The 19,463-nt window shown below is 35.2% G+C and overlaps 1 protein-coding gene across 1 annotated transcript in view; it reads left to right on the plus strand.

The window, feature by feature from the left end:
- The window catches only part of LOC149480589 (uncharacterized), a 40,580-nt gene extending 24,022 nt beyond the window's left edge, over nt 1-16,558 (plus strand). The window contains exons 2-25 of the mRNA XM_089706971.1: nt 1,007-1,367; nt 3,651-3,850; nt 4,077-4,181; nt 4,556-4,638; nt 4,952-5,029; nt 6,040-6,116; nt 6,198-6,262; nt 7,010-7,190; nt 7,453-7,589; nt 7,683-7,887; nt 7,961-8,125; nt 8,193-8,386; nt 8,464-8,560; nt 9,776-10,024; nt 10,092-10,366; nt 10,443-10,576; nt 10,843-10,997; nt 11,109-11,309; nt 11,605-11,749; nt 12,145-12,346; nt 13,008-13,143; nt 13,510-13,633; nt 14,256-14,370; nt 14,705-16,558. Coding sequence (XP_089563097.1) covers nt 1,007-1,367; nt 3,651-3,850; nt 4,077-4,181; nt 4,556-4,638; nt 4,952-5,029; nt 6,040-6,116; nt 6,198-6,262; nt 7,010-7,190; nt 7,453-7,589; nt 7,683-7,887; nt 7,961-8,125; nt 8,193-8,386; nt 8,464-8,560; nt 9,776-10,024; nt 10,092-10,366; nt 10,443-10,576; nt 10,843-10,997; nt 11,109-11,309; nt 11,605-11,749; nt 12,145-12,346; nt 13,008-13,143; nt 13,510-13,633; nt 14,256-14,370; nt 14,705-15,206 — 4,186 coding nt within the window. The 3' untranslated portion in view covers nt 15,207-16,558. The remainder of the gene's footprint in view (nt 1-1,006; nt 1,368-3,650; nt 3,851-4,076; nt 4,182-4,555; nt 4,639-4,951; nt 5,030-6,039; nt 6,117-6,197; nt 6,263-7,009; nt 7,191-7,452; nt 7,590-7,682; nt 7,888-7,960; nt 8,126-8,192; nt 8,387-8,463; nt 8,561-9,775; nt 10,025-10,091; nt 10,367-10,442; nt 10,577-10,842; nt 10,998-11,108; nt 11,310-11,604; nt 11,750-12,144; nt 12,347-13,007; nt 13,144-13,509; nt 13,634-14,255; nt 14,371-14,704) is intronic.
- The last annotated feature ends 2,905 nt before the right edge of the window (nt 16,559-19,463 follow it).

Raw genomic sequence — 19,463 nt, forward strand, 5'->3', positions numbered from 1 at the left:
ATGGTATGTTGTAAGTGAATAGAGACCATAACGAAATTTTATCTATAATGATAAGCAACTGTAAAAAAAATCTGTGTGTGTGTGTAACTTTAACTTCTTCCATGATTTAAATCTTGTTATTATGATTACATTAAAACTTTAAACTTCGATATCTCTAATTGCTTTTGTACACTACAGCAATTCATTAACTTGAATTAAAACATATTGTATATGTTCCAAATAATAATTTTTATATTTTAACCCTTTATATTATACTAGTTGCGCTCCGTGGTTTCACCCGCGTGGCTCCGCTGCTTTTGGCCTTAGCGTGATGATATATAGCCTTCCTTGATAAATGGGCTTTCCAACACCGAAAGAATTTTTCACATCAGACCAGTAGTTCCTGAGATTAGCGCGTTCAAACAAACAAACAAACTCTTCTACTTTATAATATTAGTATAGATTAACGTAAACCTCGTAGCACTAGTTTAACCTTTAACATGTAACCACAATTAACCTTTGTTGGATTCCCTTAGATTAGCCGTCTTTTGTTACGCCTAGATCGATATAATCAATTTATTGTACTCAATGAAGTATAGGGTGTGATAGTGCTTAGAATACGTACAGTCTACATGTTAAAGGACGTTTAGAATTGGTTTCTTTCCATTTTATGTTATTTTATCATACTCATAAACCTTATTAATATTATAACGAGAACTAAGAATATTTAAGTGTTTGCTTATTTCATAGAAAAGCAATTGAAATGTATTGCAACATAATATTCGAAGCATCCTTGACCGAACATTTATCCTTATACAACGAGTTAAGTCGGCTTTAGCACGGTTATAATATCGATTACCGTGGCTTTAGCTAGAAATAAATATAATATTTTTCATACAAAATCATGGAAGATGAGACACTTTTTATGTATAGTAAATAGACATAGTCCTCACGAATGTTTAATACAGACTTGGAAACATACAAACGTATACGAATAAATTGTAAAATTACTTTTCATTTGTTACAGGTTAATGGTGTACAATTTTGTTACCATTACATTTATGACCATCGCCTTGGACCACGTGAGATCTCAAGAACGAAATACGGAGCACCAGGGCCCCGTCACCTGCGGCGGGCGCCTGAAGGGCCCCGTGGGCACGATCCAGACGCCGAACTTCCCTAACCCGTTCCCGGTGCCGCTCAAGTGCAAGTGGATCATCGAGCACGACATCGCGAACGGCACTATATCGATATACTTCACGCAGCAGTACACCACTAGCGGGCTCACGTTCACCGAGTACATGTACTACGACGACACCTACAAGCTGGGCGAGCGGCGCGCGCTCACCGTCACCGAGGAGAACATCACTAGGATCAAATATTTACAGGTACACGTTTTCGTAATGCAGCCATTGAAATCTTTTATTCTTAAGAGTTTTTACATTTTCTAACAACGGATGCTTTTAGAATGAAAGTTTAATGAACAAGCTACTTTGTTCTTAGATAGAAAATCCAAGATTTTTCTGATATAAAGTATAAACTGTTAAATAGTTCCTCCAGTTACACAACTAAAGATTGCAATTATTTAAGCAAACAATTATTTAAACACACTTGATTTATATCTTGTTTATCTTAAATAATAGTTGTCTCAATCGTGTAAGTAGGTACAAAATCTTTTATTCTTTAATGTAGTATTGTTTATAATGCTTCAAGTCTTACTACGAGTAATGTATATGTGTAATACTTAACTGTCGAAAAAATGAGGAAAATAAGTATAAACATAAACATTTTTCCACCCTGGCAAAATACCAAATAGGACCTTTGCGCATCGCATGCCAATAGCCAAATTCAACTTTCAAATACAATCATAATAACAGTTGCATATTGTTTAAAATAATATAGTATATATAAAAAAAATATGCAATGGAACCAAGAATGGAACATACGATAGCTTATGACTTTTTTGAGTCAGTCAAAAATGAAGAGAGGGCTTAGCTAGTTTAGTGTCTGAAATCAATTACCCCACTCTGAATTTTCTAACTGAGTACATAATATATTCTAACACATATACATATATTTTACTAAATATAAGGTCTCGTTTGTAAATTACATCAGTGTAATAGGAGCAAGATATGTCTAGAATGTATATTACACGCTATTTTCGCATTAAGTGCTCTTACCTTGGGCATAGACAATTTTTTCCCAATATCAAGCTTCTTTGTGCCGTTCTCTCAATAAATATAAAAATGTATATTTATGTGAATTTCGTATTCCGTAATAGAGTTGGTAAGTAACTTGAAACGGTTTGCAGAATTTTATTTGTGTGGTAAAATGTGTAAAAGTAATTTGAAAATTGCACTGAAATAAAAGCAGAAAAACATAGTTCTACGTCATGATTAATGTTTTTTGAATTCGTATATTTTCATTTAAAATATAAACCAGCACTGAAAAAATTAGAGTAATTTTATAAAGGAAATGATAGATATTAGTGTCACATATTGAAAAATACAAATATTTCTCGATAAATCGACGTCTGATATGCTTATCTTTAGTGATTACCTATATTTAATGTAGTTGTAGAAAATAATACAAAAAATCTGGTTTCATGTTTTATTCGAGCGAATATAATAATAAATATGTTGTACTATACATGTATAATAGAGGAAAACATTTAAACTTTTCGATTAGCTTAAATAGTTTTCGTTAAAGTGGCCTTCGTTATAAAGCGATTGGAGAAACTCAGTCGCTGTATTGAAAACATTAATAAATCAAACAGAACGCTATGCGAAATAATGGCTGTAAGTTATTGAATTATCCCAGTAGGTAATCATTTATAACTTCCTAACTTTTAGAATAACGTGTGATAAAAAATTATATACATATAAAGTTATACAAGATTAGGATGATGAATTGGACTTTGGTAAAAGGATCGATCGGAATTGATCACAATGGTAAACCTAAAAAGAATAACGTAATAAAATGGTAAAAGTTTCGGTTGTGATGGAATATATTCTAAAATATCATGAAGGATTAAGTTTCACGATAGCAAAACTTAGTTCCTCACAATATTTTCTTAACGATTAGATTCTCGATTATTAAATTCAAAAACTTACAATGCAATTAAAACTTTTCTCTAGTTGTAATATCCACTTCACTTGACTCTACATCTTTTATTGGAAGAAATTTTAGATATCAAAATTAAATTAATATCAATTTAAAATATTATGTTCATTTGATAGTGATCTATTCTACAAAGTGATGTCATACATGAGAACGCGCGTTCACCCGAAAGATAAAGCAATAAAACACATGACCTGGCGTAGTTAATTAAAGTTTGTACAACGTTTACTAGAATAATACGGCCTAGTTTCCAAAATAGTGTGGTTACATTTGATTGTTGTTTTATAACGGACATACTAAAGTATTTGTTCATTAATAATTCGGTTTTAGACTAGGTTTCGCTGGATATACTGGGCTTATAGAAGTCCGCTTTTCAGGTGCATTCTTGCACTAGTTGCAGTTGTGGTAGTTTGACTAAGGTCCGATCCCATTGTGTGTGGTGAGGCTCTATATAGTTCCTGCTACGTGCGGAGGCTCACGCTTGTAGTGTCGACGTCGGTGAAGTCATTTCTGTAGTGTATTGAATTCCTGTATGCAGTCTCTTACCCCAGGTGCAAAGTCCAGTGCTGGTGGTGGAGCTGTCACTATCCCGCGCGGAGGGTTCGCAGCTGCGTGCGCTGGGGCTGCTGTCGGTGTTCGGGCTGAACGTGACGTACGCGGTGCGCGCGCCCGCCGCGCCCGCGCCCACCACCTCCTGCAGCGCCATCGAGTGCCGCCTGCTCGGACACTGCTATGCCTCACATGATTATAGGTGTGTTCTTGATCACAATACCTACAGTTTACTTGTGAAAATAAAGAATTAAAAATAGAGAGCAAAATAAGTTTAATACTCACACAATAAACTGAAATCATATTATGATACAGTGATGTTCTCCACGCTTCTGGACAATAATCAGGATCTGTTCAGCGTTTATTTTACGGTATTAAATAATATCACTTGAATGTCTTACACTTTATATTGTTTATTTCTATCACAGTGAATTCTACTGTTCCTGCTTCGAGGGATATTCCGGGTCTGATTGCGGAATCGGTCCTCTGTGTCCTAGTACGTCTAATATGTGCAAGAATGGTGGTACGTGCGGGTAAGTATTCGGATGTTTAATATATATTTTATCATTTAATGCACTGTCTTTGCAATAAACAAATATTAGTGTAATATTTGGTTGTTTCATTTTTTAAGATTTATCAGATTATTAAAGTTTATTTAACTGTCATATTTTTGCTTAAAACAAGGATAAGAAACTGGATAGAAAGCATTCTGAAAGGATTTTTGTGAATTTTTTACATTAGCGTAGAACTTTTATCAAAAGAGCGAGGATGAGGACTTTTTAGTACAAGAGTAACAAGTAAAAAAGCTCAATCATACATTTCAAGAGTTAATCAAAAAGAATCCCTTACTCTTTAGTAAAAACATGAGGTATATTCCTTAAATATCAAAGGTGTATTTTGTATGTAGGCAATTGGGGCCAGCAGCTGTAAGCTGTATTTGCGCACCGGGCTACACGGGGGACCTTTGTGAGTCAGAAATAGCCGCACCAGGTAAATGTTAGAGATATTAGGTTTCTATGACAAACTTTATATATAAAACATATGTGAATATCAAATGAAAGTTTTTTTTAGTCTATTCAGTTCTTTCCAAAATTTATGTCCCTTTGAATATATGGCTTACAATTTAGCTTTTGGAATTGGAGCCAAAAACTGACTTCAATTGAAAGTACGCATGGAAATGGTTAAGTTATCGTTGTTACTAATAAAATAATTTTAGATATTAATTATCATATTTTAGAATTGATGTCATTTTTTCTAGGCCAGTTTTACGATGATGATAATACATGTTATGACAATATTGCAGAATGCGGTCTAGAAGAATGCGCCGATGCTTGTAAGAAAGATAAGATTTGTGATTGCAACTCAAGAGATACCGATGTTTGTAAGTATGCTAATGACCTGATAAATGTGTTTACTGAATTTAATATTGTTGTAATCATAAATAAATATATTGAACATAATAATATGTACGTACTCGTATAAATGATAAAATATTACATGAAACTTTGATGTATATGTTACCGGAAATGTATGAAATCAAGGAATTGTATACAAATCCTAGGAAATGTGAACAATTCCGATACCATTTAGGAAATGTATAAAAGATTGTTTAATAAACTATTTAATGCATAGATATCCTAGGAAATATATAATCTTCCTCGGAATTGTATATAATTCCAATATCGTATTAGGAAATGTATAAAGTAAACGATTTCTGTAATAAAACACGTTGTTATTTTTTTTTATAGCACTTATTGAGACAATCGGGTAACAGTCTTACCGTAAAATTAAGATAATATAACATTTCTTAAATCAACTTATATTCAATCAAATCAAATTTTCATTTGGTAAGTAATCAGTCCCCTCGTCCCGCTGTCCCCGTGTACATGTCGCAGTCGGATTGTATAATTCGCCGTACTACAAACGGCTGGCATTTTGTAATATGCCAAAATTCGTCTTATGCCAAAATTCTACAAAAAGACGGTCGCGAGCCGACGGAGCCCCACGAAGTGGGGCTCCTATTTCTGTGTAGTTTTAAAAAAACACGAACATAACCTAACCCACCCCTTATCCAAACTAAAAATTTCTGATTACGAATTTTCGGCATATTACAAAATGCCGGCCGGTAGTAATACGGCGGATTATACACTCCGACTGCGACATACATACCTCTCGTCCCGCGTACTTTCCAATATCTTAGATGTTTTACATTTCCGATTGCTATTTAGGAAATGTATAGATTTCCTAGGAAATGTGTATAAAATAATTTATTTCACACATTTCCGTGCGATTTTAGGAATTGCATACATTTCCTAGGAATTTTATACAATGACGGATTACATACATTTCCGTTAACATATACAATTTATACTGACATACAATGTGTTTTAGCATCCGCTCGTTTTGAAACAAGAGTTAAAATAGTCGACCATGGAATTAATGACATATCAAAGGAAATTACAAAACAGGTGGGTAATTTTGTAAGGTTACATAGAACTAAATAATAAAGATATATTGATTATTATTTACGTCTGGTAAAATTGTTTTAGATGAGCGGATACTTACGAGCCTCAAATATAACATTACATGATGATGTGGAAATTTTAAACATAAGGTAAGATTATGGGCGTTTAATTTCTCACTCAATGGTTGCATCACTCACTAACATGCATATTTCATTTTCGTTTTCACTTTAATTAATATTTTATTACCGATTATTGTTCAAACATCGCACAAACGTAAGTTGATTAATTGTAATGTACTCATGTTTGCCAGAACATTGAATTAATAATTTAATATCAGTTCACATTAATGTTCACATCAGTTGACATTAAAATTACGTATATTTCTGTGAATTCTTCAATAAAAATATAATATATTTTACTCAAGTAGTGTTTTATATCTAGAAACAGACCTCAAAAGACATTCATACCAGTTTTTGTTTTTCCTAGAAGTTAGATTGATAAGACTATACAATATTTTTCTCAGTTTATCAAAATCTGATAGTCTCTAGGAGCTTGGCGCGAGTATCTTTTTATACGGCAGATGACTACCTCATACAAAACAGTGGATACAGACTCGACAAAATATTCATAGCAGTTTTCCCGTCCGACTAGGGCCCTTCTGGCCTCCTCCATTCAAGCGACAGCCCAAGCCGAGGTTCGATATCCCCGTCAAGGGGGGACGCCCTTGCGCATGTCGCTACCAGGGTGAACCTTCAGTTCACCCACGCGTCCGCGTTAAAATGTAGAAGCCCTTAACATTGAGAGACACCATTCAAAAAAAAGTCATAGTAGTTTTGACGTGTCAATTTTGATCTGACTAGAAGTTAGATTGATAAGACTATAAAAGCGTTTCCCAGTTCACTTGAGTCCGGTGCCCGTACAGCGTGGGTGCGTGTATGGGGCGCTCGTAGGGAACTGGGCGCTGTACGAAGCGCCCTTGCGAGGTTAGCGGCCGCGAGGGCACCCGCGGATCCGAGGGCGGTACGACTTGTGCCAGATACGTCGGTGTTGCATACACAACCGGCTCTTACTTTACATGTATGTGTCTGTTACTAATGTTTTCTTAAAATTGTTACTTTTATCTCAATTTCTTCAAAAATAGGACGCTACTTATTTATATACAATATGAAAGATTATTATTAAAAAATGTCTCTAAACCTAAGACTAATTACAATAGTAATAATAATTTGTACTCTATTTTAAATTTGCAAATTGATATTATGTATGTTTCTTGTTGATTAAATACATTTGTTAAAAGTAAAACTAAAAAATCAATTTTATGTTATTTAAACTTTCCCAGAAACTGATTGTTAATCAACGTCCTGAAGTATGGGAAGGCTCAGAATTTATTCTAAGTTGCATGGCCTATGGCTCTCCAAATATTGCCTTTACGTGGTACAAAGACGGTGTAAAAGTTAACTTCAACGGGACCAACAGGTTAGTAAATTAGGTACCAATACCATTATTCTGTGACAAAATAATAAAAAAAGCTTTGTTGTAATAAATAATTTCGTTATAATTTGCTTTTAGGGATATTTGGACTCGCACCGTAGCAGAAGATGCTTTAGGGCGCCAATTATCTGTATTAGGAGTTTCAGAGGCTAAAAAATTAGATACAGGGAAATGGTCATGTGCAGCAGATGATGCTGGTAGAAGAAGATGTAGTGCTTTAAGAATAACTGTATTAAAACCACCTGATATTCGTCTCATGCCTTCTACACTTACAGTGAACAAGGTAAAATATAAAATGTAATGTCAAGATGAAATTTAAAATGAAAATTGATAAAAATTAAGATTTTAATTTCAAGGGTGAGAACGTAAGTATCACTTGTTTAGCTGGAGCTGGGCGAGTACACGGCGCACTTGGATTTAGTTGGGCAAGAGAAAGAAGTCTTTTACCTCTCGTTCCTGGAAGAGAACTCTGGGAAGATCTATATCCAGCTGGTAGCCTTCTCCGACTTTATAACATTCAGGTATTAAAAATGAAATAAATTGTAATTTATGTAATAGGTATTTGCTTATTTGAATGTTTTTTTTTAGAAATCAGGAGAGTTCCGATGTCAAGTATCGTCGGTAGTGGGAACAAACTCAAAGTCAATAACAGTTTGGACGATTGGTCCAACAGATGAGGCTTGTGATAGCGAAGCGTCGTATGGGATGCGCTGGCCAAGAACAGCTCCTGGCGCTATCGCTATTGCAAGCTGTCCTCCGGGACAAACCGGGGAATCTAGTAGGTATGATTTCTGTTGATTAGAAACGTGTATTGCTGTAATACTAATTGATTTAATGTCATTATTATTCCTTGCCTTAGGTTCTGTGAACCAAAAACTATACAACGTAGTGTTAAATGGAATTTGCCAAACTTCTCTGGATGTATATCAGAGGCTTTGCAAGAAATATATGAACAGGTATGAATGACTAAACACTTCTGCTATCAAGATAATCAATGATTATATTATTATGTTTCTCATTTCCATAATACTCGGGTACCACCAGAAGGAGAGTACCCGGATCTTTGGAAGGCTTACGTGGGGACACGGATCCAACACGCAGAGGCCCTTTCGAGAATTTTAATGTGTTGTGGGCCACCAGCCGCAGCCTGCCCATGACTGCACTATAGAGATACAGCCCTGGGCAGTCCGCGGCCGATGTAGGACTATTGCAGGGTATGGAAATTTAATGATTGGGCTATGGATTGGGATGCTAAATGGACTGGTACTGAGGACTATGGGAGACTATGGCACCTGCCTTTCTACTAAAAGAAAGTAAAAATATGTTGGCAGGTGGTGACTCGCCCTCTCACTGTATGGGCCCCCGAAATAAGTCGCTGCAATAGTGCGACAAGGGGGCAACATATTGTGAGCAGCTAAGGGTGGAGAGGCGTCCCTGGAATTTAAACTACGATCACGCGCTCCCTGAGGGTCCAGCATCACGTGCCCACTCGCCACTTACGCTTCGCATCCACCCTTCGAGCTAAAAGCTCTCGCGACTCCACTCTGGCCGGCCGGTTAAGGCAAGCCAGAGGTGGGGGTCCTGTCCTCGTCAGGCTTCACTCCGACCGGCCGGTGAAGGCGAGCCGGAGATGAAGACAGGGGCCTCCCCCGGGAGCACTCGGTTCCCGCGGGGTCGCTACTCCCCGACACCCCGCCACAAGGTGTCCTGCGGGTTGACTGATTGCACGGGTGGAATATCTATTGTCACGTAGACAATAGATATTCCAACCGTGGGCGATGGGGTCGTCACATCCCTACGCCCATATTATTATTATTATTGTAATCTAAGCCATACACATTCTCACCACACTACACCATTATACACTACACACACAGTACACACACTCACACATCCATACCAAACATTCTATAATGGGTACGTTTTCCTCTTTTTTGTATACCATGTCCAAAAAAAAATATATATTAATTTTTTCCACTTTGTCATTGTTATAATTAATGTAAAACTACTGTCACATTAATTGTCTTATTATTGGTATTCCTTTTTATTGGCGTATTGTTTAGTTAAAGTTAATTATAAATATTGTAATACAAATAGCTGTAAGGAATCTATGTATGTAAAAAATAAAATAAAATAAATAAATTATTTTATTATGTTTATGAAATTTTCAGTTCATTTTAATATCGTATGGATATTCTTGGAAGCTCGTGCGTAATATCGCAGGTCAATATGGATCCGTATTACGATCCTTACCAGCACTGCCTGGATCAGCAAGTCTTCCATTACAGCATACCATGCATATGCTACATTATTTGCGCTCATCAGCAGCAAAGCGTTCGGATAAAATAGACAGTACAGAGCCGTTGCTGCAAATATGTGCTTCACTACTAAAACATCCTGATGCCTTTTTGGATGAAGAGGTTAATATTGATTTATAGTTTGAAGTAATAAATTGTTGATTTAAGCTCATTGAACAATTGTTTTTAGAAAATCTACAATCTCCAAAATGCAGTAGTAGATGCGGCTGCCATGAAAGATAAATTTGACATGCAGTATCAAGGTTTTACTGTTAAAGCGAAAGTAGCAAAAGAGGATAATGCTGCTCATTTCAATTTTCCTCGACAAAGTGGTTCAGAGGATTGGTCATTGATATCTGTGGGCGTTGAATTATTGGAAGGGATGGGAAATGTAACGGTAGTCGCAGTGCTTTATGAGGATCTTGGGATTCGATTGCCATCGTTACGAAGGATAGTGGAATATAAGTACGTATTTGCACTGTAAAAATTGTCAATTGAAACTTTTTATGTATGAAAATAAATCTTGTAATTATTGCTTTAGGGGAGGCCGTGAAATGGAATTTCAAATGTCTTCTGCGCAAACACAGCTTTCTACCAGTCTGGATCACTTAGATGCGTCATTGCAGCACACCGTTACACTTTTATTTGTACACAATAAGAATTATACTTCAATTGGTAAGTCGATCTATTTATAATGATCATTATTTTTCATGTCATTGGATGGATGCAATCTAATATTTATACCTGTAAGGTTATAATAGTTACAAAACAACATTGGTTCGTAAAGCTGTCATATTATTAAGAGCAATTAAAAAAATATTTATTAAAATGTTAATGCAAATATCAATAAACATTCACAACATGTTACATGAGATATTAAATCCACATTGTATTTTGAATGTATGCATGCGTTTAAAACCTAATCTTTTTTACTTAATTAGCTTCCAAGCTATCATGTGCTCTCCGAACCCGAGCTGAACCGGGTTCTTGGGTGCGCAACGCTTGCGAGATGCGAGTCACAGAACCTACGCATGTGTCTTGTCGTTGTCGAGGGCTGGGCACTTTCGCATTATTCACTGTTGCCCGTTCATCGCTTGTGAGTATATTTCTATTGTGATTTACAATTTTTAATTATCATCATCAATTAACAAGGTTTTTAGTAATTTGTTTAATTTGTGCTCGTGTTTTATGTATGAAATAAATTTAGACAGATACAGAAAAGGATTTACGTGGAGTTGTCAAAATGACGGTCAGTCTGGGAGGGGCGATGTGCTTTGCAGCCGCGGTGTTGCAGCTCTTAGCGTTGGCGCCAGCTAAAAAGGCTCATTTGCCTACATTACTAAAGGCTGTAACGGCTGGCACGCATTCCGCTGCGTTATTCACTTTACTGGAATGTGATAATGGACAGGTATTTATATCTTAATCTAATTGAATATGATGTTTTATGTTTATTAATATTTTTCATTAAACTGTTCCTATTAATTGACTTATCTTTACGTGAATCCTGAAGTGCCTGAATGTTGAAGTTTAAACTTCGATCATTTTCTAGAATAAAATTTTAGTTCTTCTTCATAAATGTGTAGTTAAAAGTGACTTTATAACAAACACACAAACAATGAAACATTACTTGAGTAAAAGGTTAAAAAACCGGAATTTATTTCAATAATACAACACATAAACAAATCACAATACATTGGGTATAGGAGGAAGCGTGTCCCGGTGCATTAGGGTGGGTGTGCGCGGCGTGCTGGTGCGCGGGGTGCGGCGCGCTGTGTGCGCAGCCGCTGCTGCTGCAGGCCGAGCTGGGTGCGCGGGCTCAGCGCGCTCCCTCGGTTGGACTTGTAGCTGGTATGTTATGCTTCATAATTTTATGGGTTAATTGAAATAATGTGTTTTTACAAAGTAGTTATTTTTTAATATTGTATGAATAATTTTTACATTTTTGACATTCATTTAATTCTTAATATTCATTTAAAATTTTACCTTAAACTGTTAGTAGTAGAATAACTGCTAAAACTATGATAAATTTTGTCTTATTTGTATAGTAGGTACACGTTGTTATACAGAACAATTTATGAAAATTTAATTTACGTTTCGAAGCTTTGACTCTCCGAGCAATTAGCTAAGTGTTTATCTAATAAAAACATGAATGTAATATCTCCAGCTATCTTCATTACGTATCTGTTTTATGGCTAGCTTATAAACGTGTTTAAGAAGGGTTTTCTTCATCTCTTCCACATTAGGGGTATGCACTCTATCATGGCTAACCGCTCGTCTATGGGGCGGCGCGCCGCTACAACTCGGTTCGGGCGCGCAGGTGGTGTGCGCGGCGGGCTGCGCGCTGCTCACTATACTGTGTATCGCGCTAACGTTCTGCGCAGCTTTGCGCCTGCGCATTATCATGCATAAGGTGCCCGCTGAACGGCGCACGTATTTGAAGGACAGGTAATATAAAAATTGTTTAAATTTAAAAAAATTATGTTACTGATCAAATATTTTTTCGTTCAAAAATATACTTACATGTTGAAAAAGATTTGTTTATATTATATTAATTAATTGATTACTGATGTATTATATTATCGAAGCAAGCAAACTATTGATCTAATCAATCTGAAGTTTTGGTAATTAGTGTTATCTAGCGATTTGTGTTATCTCTATATTAGATTAATCAATTTTTATAGAAAATGTAGTATATTGCGCGTATCCTGTTTATAATAACTTATTGGTGTGTCTCTAATAAATAGATATAATATGCTGTTTGACTTTAAGCTCACGGCGTAAATTAAACCCGCAGTCGACGTGTAGGTAATGCGCGTATGTACACGCAGATTCAGCGATATAGCAGTGTTGTAGTCGCTCGTAGCGTTTTATCCGATTAGTTGTACAATGGCGAAATTGTTACATAAAATTTGGCATAATTCATCCCAAGCAATTTTAGTGTTGAATGATTAGCAACTACGGCGTAGACAACGTCTCTGAAATCGTCGTCTGCGCGTTTTAAATACGCCTTGTGCTAAAAGTTTAATCACTCCAATTTATGTATCTTTATGTACATCTAATTAAAATAAATAATTTCCTCTGATATACATATATTATCGGTGATCAGAAGTCGCGTAGTGCGTCACACGCTGGTGCTGGCGGTGAGCACGAGCGCGGTGCAGGCGGCGGCGGTCGCGTACGCGCAGCCGGCCGACCGCCGCCTCGCGCACGCCGCTGTGCTCGCCACCGCCGCGCTCGCTAATGTAAGTGATTAGACGGTTCCACACAGAGCGAGCAGCTTCGCAAAGCAATTGCTGCCAAAACAACTCTGTCTATGTAGATATGGCACTACCGATGAAAGCACACGCACACGCGTTTTACTCAGCCAAAAATTTTCGCGCATTCGCTCGGAAAATATTTCGCGATGCTGCTCGGTGTGTGGACCCGCCTATTGTTGTTAGAAAATTTAAATATTACTTTTACATTCATTATTTAGGCTTAATTGCAATGCATTTTAGATTGTTGTATTATGAAGAAATACATAATGACTCTGATTGAAAAAGATCGACATTTAAATATACATAAAACTGAGTATTGACAAAATAAACACACTTAATTATCGTGTACAGGGAATAGCAATGTTCCTTTGCTACGTGATATGCGACGAAGAGTGTGTGAGACTAGCCCGTCGCGCGGCGTCGCTTCCCTCACAACATTGTTCGCATCGACGGACACCAGACACTGCTCTTAGCTGTAAGTAATAAACCACTCATTATATTACTATATTATATTTTAATATTATATAATATATTATCGAGATTTTCTTACAGGCTAAACTCAAACTCAAACTCAAACATTTATTTATTCAATTAGACTTCTTCCAGAAGCACTTTTGAATCGTCATTACATTCTTTAAATTTACCACCGATTCGGAAAGCAGTATCTATGGAGAAGAACCGGCAAGAAACTCCATAGTTGCTCTTTTAAAGTCATGTCCATATACAATATAATTTTACATTACATGTTACTTACATCTAACTACATAACATGCTAACATGCACTAAGTTAAATTTAATAATATGTATTTGTAATAAGTAATAACGTAGCTGTGCTACGCGCTACGAGGAGATACGCCGTAGGCTGAATAATATTTACGACGCGGTCGTAACGTCTACAACGTTACGTAGCTAGTCATTACTCGCACTTCTAGACTGCTTGTTTATTTAATTAATAATTTTGATTGATAGACCACATAAATACACTGCTTCCACTAATATGCATGTTAAAATATATATCTTCAGTTTGGCGGTGTACATAATACATTACAATATTGGATCAAAATAGCATTTATTGGAAGAAATATTTTTATTCATAGTGTACATAAAACAAAGCGGTGAGGTGGAAAGTTGCGCGGGCGCAGAGAGCGCGTCCTCTCCTCTTGGCACATTCCGTTCGCCGCATTTATCTCACAACACTAGTAGTATTTATAGGTATGTATTTTGTATTTTTATATTACTTTTGAAATGTTTGTTTTCATTTTTTTTAGTATTTTTGTACTGTTTAACTCGTTAGTGACCAAAATATTCTGATAATTGAAGTGAAAATTGGTTTTCAGAATTTATGTTTTTTAGTCAACTTTTTCAATGTTAAGTTGAAATTGTTCTACTTGCAAAAAATAAATAAATGTGAATGTGAAGTTACTTTTGGTGACAAAAATGCATTTTATATTTGACATCTCACAGTTGCTTTTATCCATAATTCGAGTGTAACATTCAATGTTGTTTATTTGTAACATAACATGTTAATCCATTCCTACTTTCACAGGCGACAATCCAATCCAGATAACCGCGCGGACGTGGTACGCTTCGAATACCGAACCCCCGACCCCCGCGTATCACGTGTATGCGATCTCATTCCCCACCAACAAGACTACATTTTGACCCCAGTCTGTGTAGAAGTCGACAAACGACACCCAGAAACCCCCGTAATTACTTGCCCAATTAACTTCGAACCTTACACTGACAAACGGTTCGACACCCCAAAAGAGTCTTGCAATATTTGCGTACAATCCAACCCTGACGTTTCCGACATAGCAATCCAACCGTTTAAAAGTTGTTTAAAGAAATCCCGAGATCTCACGTCCTCTGTGTCTCTCCCTTCCATGGAAGTTGCTGAAACTAGCAAGTCCGATATCGAACAGGTCAATAGGGAGTGGAACAAAGCTTACGACTGTGAAACGAACCAAGTGATAAACAAAATAACGAACGATTTAGACTTTTTGTTGAACAGGACTCAGGATAGAAGTCACGACGAACCGCCCACTTGAATGAGGGTCTAGAATAATATAGATAAGATTGTAAATATTAATTAAATTTTCGTTTTGATTTTACAGCGATTGTAATAATTTATCGAAATGAATTTATGGCTACCTCTCAACTGTGTTCGTTTTTTTCATTGTTACCAAGATCTGTTGAAATGTTATTCATCCAGTTCCAGTACAAATAAGTTTATGAAAGACTGGAAATATTTTCGGCATTTAAATATTTAAGAAGTTTCTCTTGTTATTAGTATTTTATTTCTATTTCATCACATTTATGATATTACTATGTATCTTAATATACAGGGTGTCCCAAAAAGTAGTGATGAACCGAAGCTGGGAGATAGAGGACCTAGAGGGCTATCCGAATCACCCCCATGTATGTTATGCGATTTTTCGTATTTTCGGAGTTATGACGTTTTTTTCAATTTTTCACCTATCGCCGAGTACGATGATATTTTCACTCATGGTGATGTCAATTATTGCGTAATCATCATGTTAATTCAATTTTTGCACTTACCACATTTAGATTTCTATTTTTCGATTGAATCCTTCTGAATAATAAAATGAAATTTTTAGGGTAGCTACCTGATAGATAGAACATTTTATTCCATTCGAAGATCTAACGATAGTAAATGTTACCATACTGAATTGGCCTATCTTTCAGCTTAGCACACAAAAAAAATTAAGCATCTAGCGCAATAATTCACGTCACCATAAATAAAAATATCATCTTACTCAGCAATAGATGAAAAATTGAAAAAAATGTCATAACTCCGAAAATACTAAAAATCGCATCACATATATGGGGGTGATTCGGATAGCCCTCTAGAACCTCTACCTTCCAGCTTCCGTTTATCACTACTTTTTGGGACACCCTGTATATAAATCTCGTGTCACAATGTTTGTCCTCAATGGACTCCTAAACCACTTAACCGATTATAGTAAAATTCGCACACCATGTGCAGTTCGATCCAACTTGAGAGATAGGATAGGTTTTATCCCGGAAATCCCACGGGAAAGGGAACTATGCGGGGTTTTCTCTGAAAACGCGGGCGAAGCCGCGGGCGGAAAGCTAGTTTATTATAATGATTTAAGTATATTATTACGTCAAATTTTGTACAACATTTATTATAATATCTATTATTCTATTTCTTGTTGTTTTACATCCTTTGTTTACATTAATAAGCAAGATCTCTATTATATTGTTTGTATGAAAAGTTAGATCGGAAAACATGTGTACATAAGTATCTATTATCATATTCTTGTTATATTACGTGAGTGTATGATGTATATATTAAAGCTAAACATTAATAAACAATGTTTCGTATTGATAGATACATTGTTAATCTTAAAACTTTTAAGCTCTGTTTTTAATAAACATTTTGCAAATTACTTCTTGTTTTCTTAATCACCTCATTTGGAGAAACTTTTCCTTTAAATATGCATATAGTATACTTGATATACCCTAAGACGAAGGTTATTAAAACGCATGACATAATTTATCTAATTCCTATACATAAACACTGTTACCATGTTAAAAATACAGTATGAAATAAAACTGCTTCTGAAATAAGACCAAGACCAAGAAAAATTAATGATATAATATATCTAAATTTCTATACATAAACACTGTCACTTTACTAACTCATTGCAATAACAAAGGTGTTTTTCTAAATAGCGCTGAGTTAACACAATCAGTAAGATGAGTTCACACTTAGTTCACATAAATGCGAACCCGTCACCATCCCGGGACTGACGGAGAAACAAGTCATGCTATTTATTTGTAAAGCCTACACTTGTACCGTATATACATATACAAGTCATAGGTACTCATTTTTTCAATCAACTTTAAAAAAGTAGCTTCTCAATTTGACTGTATTTTTTGTGTTTGTTACCTCAAAACTTACTTAACCGATTTTGAATAGCATAAGTTGAAAAGCCCGGCTGTGATGTGACTTCAATAATAAATTCTTTCAAGCTTTCTGCCTTACTTTCTGGTGCTTTCTGCATAGTTTACGAATAAATTGATACGTCAGAAAGCTATCATAAACCGCTTTATTCAATTGAAAAGCATTATGTTTGTACTAATGAGTACGATCAAAGTCGGGAATATTAGATGATTAATAATTCAATATGTAATATTCAAAATAATTATACCAGTAATGATTATTTTGGAAATACACAATTTAGTTCAATTCCGTATATTATATTTACACTTGCAACTGGCCAAGTGTTTCCGTTGAAATATATAAATTATACCTATTATAAAATACTAGAAATGTTACAACAAATAAATATACAAAAGTACATTTAGAGACGACTTCATTGCCGCAGGCTTTATGTAGATTCAAATGTATCTTTTAGGTACGAACTTAAATTACCATTTCTGTGAGCAAGAACAATAAAATTAACTAGCAACCGTCTGCGGTCGATCTTAACAAAGACTCCCTGAAGTATTTATCTAATAGAATAAAATGAATATTATTGTGTTTTTGAGACCAGTACATTTTTATTCAGTAAATATTTGATTAACGTGAATGAATAATAATGCAATAAGTCACGCATAGGTATTAAATAACTGTGGCGTCGACAGCTGCGTCGACTTGAGAGTTCTGACACTAAAGTCTTGCGACAAAATTAAACCAATATTGGAAGGGTTAAATTTGATAATATCTTTAGTATGTGTCTTTAATATCAATGGTTAACTAAAATTTTATTTTGATGGTAGAGTTGTATAGTTGTTCTTGTTAAAAAGGTGAGATTCTATATTCCATTGTATATTAAAATACCGATTTTCCAATAACTTTACGTTTTAAATGTGCTATTTTATTCGAAAGAATATTAAAACGAGGTTGTCGTCTATGCAAAGATTTTCACTTAAAATGGAAATAAATTGTTCTTAACAAAAATTTAAACCACTTCGAAGTTGATGCACTAAGTAAGTTAGTGAAATTTGTTCGTGAACATTTGAATTGAATTGAAAATTATTACTTAAGTTTATGTTGAATATACTATAAACAATAACAAAGGACAGATGACATGCCAATATCGTTAGCACTAATGGTTATTGTGTATCGTAATTTATTTGCTAACCTCTAAGGTGAGTTGTCTCAAGTAGGACAGCAAATTTGCAATGCACTTATAGTCAATACCTAGCTGAGATGGTTCATGGTTGTATAAATTAACACAACAAACTAACAATGTAACTTACTGCATGCAGGTGGAATGGGCAGTGAACCCTGTATAGTTTATATTTTAATATAAAATATAAATAATAAAATATAATGGAGAATGTTCTCGGTCGCCTTGGTCCTGCCCGGTTGTGGTGCGATTAAAACTTAAATCAAATTTAACCCATTTTATTAGCCAGAAACATTTAGGTTTATACTGGTGAGGCTATTTTTATTCAAAAGTGTCGGTACTATTGATGTATCAAATATTTTTTTTAGTTTACACTTGACCGTTGTTTATTATAATAAAAAATATGTTGCTCATATTTTATATTAGCTATTATCGCAGATGCTCTTCTTATTAAATTAAAGTTTACACCGTCACACCAGATTTAAATTATCATTTCAATTTCGTAGAATCTCTCGTAAAATATTTACTTTACTTTCCGGCCGGGGACCCGCACGGACCTGAAGATTCTAATTAAGGCCGTAATTACATAAACATCATAAATGAAGTGTCTCTTATTAATATTAGGAAACCCTATTGCTACATTACTAACAGGGATTTTAATTAATTTAGATTAAATTTATAGCCGGGCTGTTGGAACAATAGGAGTGTAATTTTGTGGATCTTATATTCGCTCTGTTCATTATAGACACTATGAACAACTTTCTAGTTAATATTATATATGTAAAGAATCCCAAAGGTAGTTAACCATAGTTAACCGTAAATTGCTTTTCAATTTTGCATGAACAAAAAAACGTCAACTGAAATACTCGATACATTCTTCTCTTACGGTGATTTTTTTACTTGAAAAAAAAACTGCGCTAACCATGCCGCAGGCTGTTATGTTAGTGTGTAACAAAAAATGCATTAGGCACTTCGCAGTTACATGAAAAAGTTTAATCAAATATCCGCCCACAAAACCGAAAAGACAGATTAAAATGACCTTTCTCCTGGCGTGGGATAGAACAAAAACTTTGTCCACTCGATAAGGAATTAATCAAATTTTGAAAATTGCCCTGTCTAAGCTCAAGTCATTTCAAACTTGTTCGTATAATTTAGAATTAATTGAATTGAAGTAAATTACAC

The sequence above is a fragment of the Colias philodice genome, chromosome 18, assembly GCF_061535455.1.
Source record: "Colias philodice isolate Cphi_HAF_F1 chromosome 18, ilColPhil1 Martin Lab GWU primary, whole genome shotgun sequence".
In the NCBI taxonomy this organism is placed as follows: Eukaryota; Metazoa; Arthropoda; class Insecta; order Lepidoptera; family Pieridae; genus Colias; species Colias philodice.